Source organism: Tupaia chinensis, unplaced genomic scaffold, assembly GCF_000334495.1.
Source record: "Tupaia chinensis unplaced genomic scaffold, TupChi_1.0 Scaffold000074_1, whole genome shotgun sequence".
NCBI classification, from domain to species: Eukaryota; Metazoa; Chordata; class Mammalia; order Scandentia; family Tupaiidae; genus Tupaia; species Tupaia belangeri.
The window spans coordinates 7,325,827-7,337,340 of NW_006159534.1; the positions used below are offsets into that span (position 1 = coordinate 7,325,827).

Below are 11,514 nucleotides of genomic sequence, written 5' to 3' on the forward strand. Positions count from 1 at the left end.
TATTTCCCAAACCAGAGTGCTCGCTGAAATGTTGTGTCTCTTTTTCCAGGCATATTTATACTAGAGTCACCTTTCTTCCTTTTCTTCCCATGATCCTTCTATTCTGTGAATTATTATTTTTAAAACATTTATTTATTTATCTATTCATCTGTCATGATTTTTCAAGTTGTTGGGTTCAGAGCTGGAAGTTTGGTCTGCCATGTGGGAATCTAGTACCTTAACCACCATGCCAACTGCTAGGCCTGTTCTGTGAACTCTTTTTTTTAAAAAAAAAATAATTATTTTATTTAACTTTATTTATTTATTTATTTGAATTTAACCAGAGTGAGAGAGAAAGGGAAAATGAGAAAGCAAACTGCCAGATCCAGGACTCGAACTGTGGTCAGCCATGTGGGAGTCCAGTGCCCTTTACCACCATGCCACCTGCCAGCCCCTGTGAATTCTTTTTTTTTTTTTTTTTGCTATAGGGCACGTGCGCTCGCCAGACAGAGAGAGACATAGAGACAGAAAGCGAGAAATCACCCTCCAGAGGGGATGGGGGGATGGTCACACCGCAATCCCTTCTCCTCCATTCTCCTCTCGGGATCTTGGGCACGCACGCACACACGCGCCCGGCGTGAGTTTTAAGCCACCAGGTCTGGGACGCGAACTGCGGTCGACTACGTGGGAGTCCAGCGACATAGCCATTACTCTAACTGCTGGTTCCTAAGCTCCTGTGAATTCTTTATTTCAGTGTTGGCAAGCTCTGGCAAGAGCAAGGGCTTACCTTTCTTAAATCTTTTTAAACCAAATGATCAACGAAAGGATTGTGAATTTTTTCCACTATGTATTAAAAAAGAAATTTTATGCTCATCCATACACATTAGCTATATTTGAGAATACTATAAAAGATTTCTAAGGTGGACAGTCTTTGAAGTTACCAATATGTCCATAGTTCTAATGGAGAAAAAGGAAGACATGAAAAAATTGTGGTAGGGCTGACAGGACAACTATGAATTAAGTACCAGTTCTTTTAAAAAGGACTATCTTGACTTGGGCCTTGGAAGAATGAAGGTGGTGGTCTCCCTGGTGAGCAGTGGAAGGAATCAGAAATTCGGATATTCCTTAAATAAGAATTTATTGACTCTTAAATAATTTTGCTTATATACATTTAAAAAAACCCCTGGAAAATCAAAAAAAAAAAAAGAAATTTTATGCTTCCATGTGAAAACATAGTAATATTCTAAAATATCATACATATAATTTTCATTTTAAGTCCATCAAAATACATACTACTATTTTTTTAACTTTTTAAAAAATAATAATTATTATTTTTCAATTTTGACCAGAGAGAGAGAGAGAGAACCATCAGGTCTGGGACTCAAACTGTAGTTGGCGATGTGGGAGTCCAGAGCCTTTAACCTCCATGCCACCTGCTATCCCCCATGCTACTATTTTAAAATCGACGGTACAGTTTGAATCAGCCATTGCAGGTTGTGAAAACTACTTAAGAAGCATTAAAAAAAAAAATCTAAGGCTAAGGTTACATGATCCAAAACAGTACCCATTAGCTAGATGTGCCTGCCATGCAATGGAAATGCAGCCGGTCTGAACTGAGATGTCGTTACTGTAAAATAGCAGCAATCTCAAAGACTTAGTATGAAAGAGAGCATGTGAAATATCTCATTACTAATTTTAATGACTTAAAAAATTGAAAATATTTTGTGTATTTTGGGTTAAATAAATTATTAAAATTAATTTTATCTTTTTTAAAACTTTTAATGTAGCTACTAACAAACTTTTAAATTACTCATGAGGTTCCCTTTCTAGTACAGAGCACCGTTCTAAGGCCAAGGATTGACTTCCTTAATCTTAAATTTTTTATTAGCTCTTTTTTTTTTTTTGAGAGATTTTTGCTATAGGGCATGTGTGCTTGCCAGAAAGAGAGAAAGTGAGAAATTACCCCCCAGGGGGATGGCCACACAGCAATCCCTTCTCCATTTTCCTCTCGGGATCTTGGGCATGCAGCACACATGTCTGGCTGAGTTTAAGCCACCTGGCCTGGGACTTGAACCGTAGTCAACCACATGGGAGTCTAGCGACATAGCCATTACTCCAACTACTAGTTCCAATTTTTTATTACCTCTTTAGAACACTTTTTATTGCTTGTTGCCACTGAATAAGGTACATTATGGTTTGAACCACTTTTTTTTTAGAATTATTTTATTTAACTTTATTTACAAAAATTTGACCAGAGCGGGAGAGGGAGAGAGAGAAGTAAGTGAGAAAGCAAGCTGTCAGGTCCAGGACTTGAACCGTGGTCAGCCATGTGGGAGTCCAGCATCCTTAACCATCACGCCACCTGCCAGACCCCTCAATCTGAGTGGTTTTGATGGCTTATTTAAAAGAACCTGAGTGATCCCTTTCATTTAGTAAGGGTAGGGCTCATCTACCAAGGGTATATCTAGAGATTCAATATGGGAACTATAGTTTTTTTGTTTTTCAAAAGAGTTACATATTTACTTTTATTTATTACTATTATTATTATTTTAAAATTTGCTATGGGGCACATGTGCTCACCAGAGACAGAAAGAGAGAGAAGGAAAGTGAGAAAGCAAACCACCAGGTCTGGGACTTGAACCATAGTCAACCACATGGGAGTCCAGTGTCTCAACCACCATGCCACCTGCTGGCCCCAAGAGAAGTCTAGTTTTGTAAGAATTGTTCTATCACACAAGAATAAAATAAATATTTTCATTTCTTGTCTTTGTTTCTCTGTTGCAAATAATTCAAAACTTTTTTTGGCTAGGATGCATTGAATGCAAAAGTACACCTATATAACTAAGAAGGAAGTTTTTAGAGAAAGCTAATGAGTTTTCCAGAGGTTAGGAGGTGATGACATTCATGTTCCATTTGTAGTAGGAAGAACTTATGTGACCTAGAATTATTATTATTATTATTTTGGAGAGGTTTTTGCTATAGGGCACGTGTGCTCACCAGATAGAGAGAGAGACAGAGAGACAGAAAGCAAGAAATCACCCCCTGGGGGAATGACCACTCCACAGTCCCTTCTCCATTCTCCTCTCGGGGTCTTGGGCACACACATGTGCCCGGCATGAGTTTAAGCCACCAGGTCTGGGACTTGAAATGCGATCCACTACATGGGAGTCCAGCGACACAGCCATTATGCTAACTGCTGGTCCCAGTGACCTAGAATTCTTTACCTCTACTCTCTCTTTTATAGAGAAACAAATTTGTAATATATCTTATATTGCCTCGGAATAGTAATATTTTACTTTTTCTCTGTTTTGTAAACATTTTATTTTCCAGTGCTACTTTGAGGGTAAAATGAATGGTGAAAATTGAAAGCTACAAAAGAACTTCTTTGTGATGCATATAATCATTCCTGTAAAAAGAGCTCTGGAATTTCATCCTGGTTACCAGAAAAATTCTGGTAAGAGCAAGGACTTTTTGAATCTTGTAAAGTATGTGGGGAATTTGAATATTTATAGAGACTGTATGGTTTCATGAAATTCTGTATGCCTTAGAGAAGAGTTAATTTTCCATTTAAGGTACTTGGTAATATGGGTATAGTTTAGTATCTTATTTATCCTGTTTGTTAGGTTCTGCCTTCAAGTTTCTGATTTAATTTGATTAACTGAGAAACATAATCTCCATTTCTTCATTCTTTTCCTCATTCAGTAAACATTTATTGGCTGTCAGCTGTGAGAGGTTTCCTAATAAAGCAGGTGTTTCCACCACAGCATATTGATGTCTGGGGCTGGGTGATTGCTGGTGGCGGGCTGGCTGTTCTGTGCATTATTTTTAGCATCATTCCTGGTGCCAATAAACCCTCCTCCCCATTATGACAACCAAAAATGTCTCCAGACAGTGTCAAATGTCCCCTAAGGAGCAAATCCTCACCCCAGTTGAGAAGCACTGATGATAATGGGAGAGACAGATGGGAGTTGGTGGTGGGGGTGGGACAGAGGCAGGAGGATGGCAGTTGGGAATGGGAGACTTGAATGGACATTGAGGAAGAACAGAGACGTCTCCACGACTGGACTTGGAGAGAGGAAGAGTCAGCAACAACTCTGGATTGGGCATCCATACCGGAGTGGTTGTGGTATTCCTGCAGAAAGCAAAAATAAAGGAGGAAGTGATAGAAAAGAAAAGAAGATTTCAGTTTCAGATTTATTGGATTTGACTGGGAGTATGATATTCTCTAGGAAGTGAGTTCAAGGGCCTGGGATGTAGAAGTGAGGTCAAGACTTAAAGGTGGACTTAGGAGACATCTTAATACTTGATACCAGGGCAGAAACATTGTCTTTTTAAAGGGAAAAATCATTTACCTGTTGGAGAAAAAGATGAATTGGACAATTAAAATGCAACCGAATTGTTTTGTTAAAGATTTTAAAACTTTTCACTAAGGTTAAACCGAAAGAAAAACTAAAACAAAACAAAACAAAAATCTCAAAAAAAACCAAAAAACCCTGCAAGTATCAAAAATATTCCAGTGGGACCAGCAGGTGGCATAGTGGTTAAAGTGTTGGACTCCCACATGGCTGGCTGTGGTTCCAGTCCTGTACCTGGTGGCTTGCTTTCTCACTTGTCCTTTCTCTCAATCTCTCTCTGTCACTTTGGTCAAATTAAAAAAAGAAATAAATAATAATAACAAAATTAAAGAAATAATTTTAAAAATATTTCAGTATATTTGGTAGTTGACTAAAAGAGTGATGGAGGAGGAAAGGATCTGCAAAAAGGGAGAGGGAAAAAAGTAAAGAAAGAAACGACTCAAACAGGGAGGTGAAAGTAAAGGAGAGTAAAGTAGGATGGATGGTTCATTCATGTACTGTTTTTTGACTGCCATTAACCATTGTGTGATGTTTTTGTTGTTTAAAAAAAGTTGTAGAAATTTATACATTTTTGCAAACCCACTTTCTTCTCTAATATTTTAGCATAAAAACATTCAAATGCACAGAAAGTTTGAATGAATTTCCCATTGAATACCCATATATCAGCTATGTATATTATCTAATTGACATTGTATTATACGTGTTTATCTACCCATGCATCCATTAAAGCCTATTGGTTTTTTTGATGCATTTTAGAATAAGTTGCAATACACTTAACTACACAAGCATATACATTATGAACTAGAGTTCATCATTTGTTTAATCTTTTCCAAACTTTTTCTTTCTATACCAGAGGGTACATGCACTTATATGAGAAAGACAGAGAGAGAGAGAGAGAGAGAGAGAACTTCCCATTGAGGACTGTCACATCTCAGTCTTTTTTCCTCTAATTCTCTATTCTATCAGGATTCTGGGCATGTACATTTGTCCAGAGATTTTTTTCCCAAGCCGAAGGGGTCAGGACTTGAACCCTGGTCAGCCATGTGGGACCTGGTTTCCTCTGTGAGGTTCCTAATTGCTAATGCTATGAGCTAATTCTCCAACCTGTTTTTATTTTATTTTATTTTATTTTATTTTTTAAGAAAGGAAAGCATCTGTCCACCAAGGAGGATGAGCATGTTGTAATCCCTTTTCCATTCTTCTATCAGGATTTTGGGCATGCACACACATGCACTTGGCATGTTTTTCAAGCTGCCACATTCAGGATTCGAACTGTGCATTTGTTCATGTGGGACCCAGCTGCCTTAACCACTATGCCATCTGGCTGGCCCTCTAATCTACTTTTATTAATTTTATTTAAAAGTTTGTACTCAGGGGCCAGTAGCTGGTGTAATGTCTATGTTGCTAGACTCTCATGTAGCTGACTGCAGTTTGAGTCCCGGACCTGGTGGCTTAAACTCACGCTGGACATGTGTGAGTGAGTGCCCAACATCTTGAGAGGAGAATGGAGGAGAAGGATTGTGGCATGGCCATCTCCCCTGGGAGGTGATTTCTTGCTTTCTGTCTCTGTCTCTCTCTGTCTTTCTGGTGAGTACATGTGCATTATAGCAAAAACCTCTCCAAAAAAAGTTTATATCTAATTCCTTCTGCTGGAAGATAAATAACACTGTGTTTTATTTTAGTTTAGTTTAAATGTATTTATTCTTCCATGAGTGAGCAAGAGAGCAAAAGAGATAGAAAGCTCTCTCAACAGAGTTTTGACACTGCAATCACTCCCAGCTTCAGACAGCCCCTGAATTATGGGTACATATGTGGCTAGTGTACTTCAGAAGATCTTTAAACTTGAACCGAGCCTCCTTCCGGTCCAACATCCAGTGAAAAGCCAGAATCCCATGTATATCTGAGGTGGGCTTTCCCTGCCCCTTTAACCCTAAGAAGCTTCTGTCCCGAACCCCTTCTTCCAGCCCAGCACCCAGCAAAAAGTCAGTAGGGTGGTCTCTGTCTTCATTCTGTCTCTGTCTCTCTCCCCGCCTCCCTTTCTCTTGAATATTTTCTCTTATATAGATTTTTTTTAACCTGTAGGTACTGTCTCTTGCCCCTGATCTCTCCTTTCTCTTGCTAATTTCAGAATCCACATGCATCTGAGGTGGCCTTTTACATGGCACGTAGTTCTCTTTTTTTTTTTAATAAAATTTTTTCCCCTTTTTATTGTTTTGGGTTTTTTGTTTGTTTTCTTTTCTTTCTTATTTTTTTCTTTGTCTTTTTCCCTTTGTTTCCTTTCTTTTACCTGACTTTCTCATCTTCCACACATTAAGTGTCTAGGTAGGTCTAGGTGCACAGTAGCAAAACATCTGAATACTTTAAACTACAGCTCAGCCCATGTGGTCCTATTGTCTTGAAACTATGAGGCTTTTATTTATTTATTTATTTTTTTGAGAGGAGTTTGCTATATGGCATGTGCGCTTGTCAGAAAGACAGAGAGAGACAGAGAGAGAGAAAGTGAGAAATCACCCCCCAGGGGAGATGGACATGCTACCACCCCTTCTCCTCTTGGGATCTTGGGCATGCATGCACACGTGCCTGGTATGAGTTAAGCCACCAGCTCCGGGACTCGAACTGTGGTCGACTACATGGGAGTCCAGCAACATAGCCCTTATGCCAACTGCTAGACAGTCTCATGAGGCCTTTTTAATACCTAGTTCCATTGATAAAAGTGCAGGTCGTTTGGTGAGGATCAGGGAAACAATACTGCAAGCCATCTCCTTCCACATGCCTCTAACACTCAGAATTAACTCCAAGAAGGTGGGAAGTAACATATAATCCATCAGATGACCAGAAATCACCACCACAGAGGCACAAGAAATATGGGAAATCAAGAAAATATGTCTCCCCCAAGGGGAAGAAACAGCCCTTCATCATCCACCAACAGTACAATGGAACTCCTGGAAATGTCAGATAAAGATTTTAGGATAGTCATAGTGACAAAGCTAACAGACATGCAAGAGAAGAGAGACAATGGATTCCAGAAGAAGCAGGAATAAAGAGACAGCGAGTTCAGGAGGTGAGGAAGTTCTTTCATGATCCGAAAGAGGAAATACACACCATGAAAAAGAATCAAATGGAACTGTTAGAGATGAAGGATGTAATACAGGAAATCAAAACCTCCCTTGATAGTATTAAAAGCAGATTAGATCATGCAGAAGATCAGATCTCAGATGTAGAAGATAGAACCTCTGACCTAGAAAAATTTACCAAAAACACTCAGAAAATAACCCCTCAAAGTAGGAATAATACACGAGTAATACTAGATACCATTAGATGCCCAAACATCCAGATAATTGGTTTTCCAGAAGGTGAAGAAACTAATCAGGGCATTGATAATCTATTCCATGAAATCCTGGAAGAAAACTTTCCAAACCTAGAGAGGCAGTCAAATATCCAGACCCAAGATATACAAAGGACCCCACATAGTATCAACCCAAGAAGATCTTCTCCAAAACCAAGGAGAGAGATAAGATACTAAAAGGATATCCCATCAGGCTAATATCGGACCTCTCATTGGAAACAATGCAAGTCAGGAAAGAACGGGAAAATGTATTCAAAGTGTTAAGTGAAAAACAATTTCAACCAAAAATACTGTATCTGGCAAGATTATCCTTCATGTGGGAAGAAAAGATAAAATCATTCTCAGATAAACAAAACCTGAAAGAATTTACCAACACCAGACCAGCACTTCGAGAAGTTCTGGAGAGAGTACTATAACAGGAAAACTAAGACAAATAAGAGAACAAAGAATGACCAAGAGAAAGGCCAACTTAATGGTAAGGACAAATTCTGAATGTTCTAATGTTGAGTGTTAACGGAAAGGTCAGGCTATAGTAACACCGCCAATTTAACAAAAGAGATTACCTGAGACTGAATTGGTGCAATAGAATTCTGACTTTTTTTTCTAAAACATTACTGATTTTCTTCTATGCTTTGTCTCCCAGATTTAAGGATTTTTGTTTTCTTTCTAGTTGTTGGGTAGTTGTTGGGTACAGCAGTTTAAGAATTTTAAAAATTGAAACATAAACTTTTCTCCCTTCCTGACCCCTATGCAATTGGAAAATATCTGTGGGCATTCTTATTTTGTGGCAGAATGGTTTTTTGCATAAGTTCAATAATATAATGGTATCCGTTGCCTTGTATCAGAAACTGAAATCTTATGGGACTTTGTATAAATAAAAGATCAAATTGAGATTGACCTAATTTTTTTTTTTCAAATAAGTTAGTTTATACCTCTCTTTAGTAAAAGGGGGAATGGAGAGAGAGGAAAAAAATTTTGTTTCACAAGAAAATTACAGTGCACTTGTCACTAGATTCTAGCTTTGTCCATATGTTAAGATCTTTTGTAAATCAATAAAATGTGGGGAAAAAAGTTTAGTATGGAAGGGAGGAAGGGGAAGGGAAAAATAGGTAAAAGTATGCTAAATCGACAAAAAATGAGAAGCTATTTGGTGATGATAAGGTATATGGTAATATCCTTTTCTTGACTGACATGCATGGTTTTTCTGTTGGAAAAAGAAATGTATACTGTGAAGCATGTGATAATATGTAAATTAAAATTAAAAAAAAATTGGGAACCAGCAGTTAGTGTAATGGCTATGTCGCTGGACTCCCATGTAGTCGACCGCCGTTCACGACCCGGACCTGGTGGCTTAAAACTCACACTGGGCGCGTGTGCATGCGTGCCCAAGATCCCAAGAGGAGAATGGAGGAGAAGGGATTGCGGCGTGGCCATCCCCCCTGGGGGGTGATTTCTTGCTTTCTGTCTCTCTATCTCTCTCTGTCTGTCTGGCGAGCGCACGTGCCCTATAGCGAAAAACCTCTCAAAAAAAAATTGAAAAAAAGTTAAGTTAAAGGAAAATAATAAATAACAAATTCGAACCCAGAATCTTTCCATCTGGGTCAGCCTCCTAGAGTGTCTTGTTTTACAGCCACAACATTGTCTGGCCTCTGCATTTTATTTCTATATGATTTCTTTTCATTAAAACTTTTTTGGATGCTAATTCTGAAGACTTCTCTCAACAATTACACTAGACTAGATTCTTAGACATAGGAGCTGATCACATTTGCCATTTTTCTCTTTATGTTGCCGCCTAGAATGCGGCTGAACACAAGGCAGGATCTCTATTTGTTAATGCCATATTCCAGGCATCTTCGGGACTAGTAAATACCTTCTAAATACCAATAAATGCTTCGTCAATCCTTTGCAGTTTGCCTTCATGATATTCTTACCAGTCAAGAGTAAACTCTGGGGTGTTTGTTATAAATAATTTTAGCTCTAAATTCGTAGGTTCAAGTATTCCCTCTGTGGCTGTGGCATGGGACAAATCTTAGCCTCTCTGCTTATGCATCATTAGGCTGAGAGTACTTACCCTACATTCGATACCCTCACTTGTGAGTTTCAAATGAGCCTCTGCCTGTAATACAGCTTTGTCAACTGTGACCTGCTGCACAACTGTCACCTATTGTCTCACATTCAAAGGATGTGGGAAAAAAAAATCAGTAGTCCTCTCTCTCTCCCTCCTCTCCTTTGGCTCTCCCTCCCTCCCTCTGTTTGTCTCCTGAACTTTTAGATTCTATCACAAGAGCAAATTACAAGGAAACAAATAGTTTAGAATCAAAGATATTCTGTTAAAGAAAGCAAAAATCAAGATGCAAAGTACCTCAGCAAAGAAGCAGAAAGTTCTAACAGCCACAGACAAATTGTGCCCTCTGAGGAGCCTAGATTCTAGAAGAAAGAAGAGAGCAGCCTTGTGAAAGAGGTGACACAAAGGCTTTTCAATACTCCGGGATTGCTAGGAGACTGGGATATTACCTTGGCAAAGTTATTAAAGTTGATTTCTCTAAACCATTTATTCCAAAAGGCCACCTAAGGACAACTGGCTATCTGTCCTTGGTTACATTTCTTTTTAAGAACACAGTTTGCAAAAATTAGTAATGATTGCTATATAAACTTACACCCAAGACCTATAGGACCAACTTTGGTTTTGCCGGATAAAGATGGTTAAAGAAGGAGATTTAAAATATTGGTTTATGATGTACAAAGGAAGAATACACATTTGCTTGCGAGATTTTAATCGGATCATATAATATACAACACTTTTCTCTGGATTTGCTTTAAATATATTAACAATTTGAAGAGCTATTCCATATTTTCAAAGTGATTAGCAATGCATTTTTAACATTCATTGATAGATACCACTGTAATCTGGGTTTACTGCTTGAAACGTCTGTAGGTACCAATTATATTTAAAAAATACTTAAAAAATATAGGTAACTAAATTTAAGAAGTCATTAAAATAGTGATGAAATTTCCTAGGAGGAAAAGCGTTGATGCTAATATTGAGGCCAGGATGTTAAAAACCTCCTTTACAGGACAAAGTGTTCCAGGAAGGGTTTACTTGGGAAAGTGGAGGCTTATAGCATATCTGATTTTGCCTGTTTTGTGCCAAGGGTTTTTCCTTTTTGTCTTTTTCCTTTTAATAGGCAGTCACAATAGTGACATGTTTAATATTGATGAGTTTGACCTCCTGGGAGTTATAGTATAGGCACTCTTTTGAATACAAATGCCGTTTAATTTATATGGTAAACCCATAGAAATTTGGAGATTAGCATTTTAATCAATACTAATCTCAGTATTTTTTGCTTCCCCCATCTCTGTTTCTTTCTGACACAAAAAACTTGATAAAACGACTTTGAACAGGACAGTTTATGTCTCAAACATAAAAGCAGCTTGTGTAGTAACCTTTCGCAAACCATAAACTGTTCAAGAAGATGATCAATATTAAAGAAATAGAACAATCCATTCATTCAACAAATATTTATTGATGAACCAGGCAGGAGCAGGCAGATTGAGGGTGGGGTGGGGTGGGGTGAACGGGGTCGTGATATTATGGCACCTCTAAAATGGAATTTGGCCTCAGTTTTTCCCCGTGTAAAATTTTTTTTTCTTTTTTGTTTAACTTGTCTTGTGGCAGGTCCCGGGGCTTTGAAGTTCGTTGTGCATCTTCCAACTGACGAGCTCCTCCGGCTGGAACAATGCATTCGATTCTCACGGTGGAGATTAAAGTCCCCAAGATAGAGGAAACGATTTTCGCGCCCCGATTCAGCGAGGAGCGGAGCTGGGGCCAAGGGG

At 38.5% G+C, this 11,514-nt stretch overlaps 1 protein-coding gene across 1 annotated transcript in view; it reads left to right on the forward strand.

Moving 5' to 3' along the window:
- The first annotated feature begins 3,978 nt into the window (after positions 1 to 3,978).
- Positions 3,979 to 11,514, forward strand: part of FMN2 (formin 2) — a 407,588-nt gene continuing 400,052 nt past the window's right edge. The window contains 2 exon segments of the mRNA XM_027767852.1: positions 3,979 to 4,105; positions 11,357 to 11,435. Of these exon segments, the coding sequence (XP_027623653.1) occupies positions 3,979 to 4,105; positions 11,357 to 11,435 (206 nt within the window).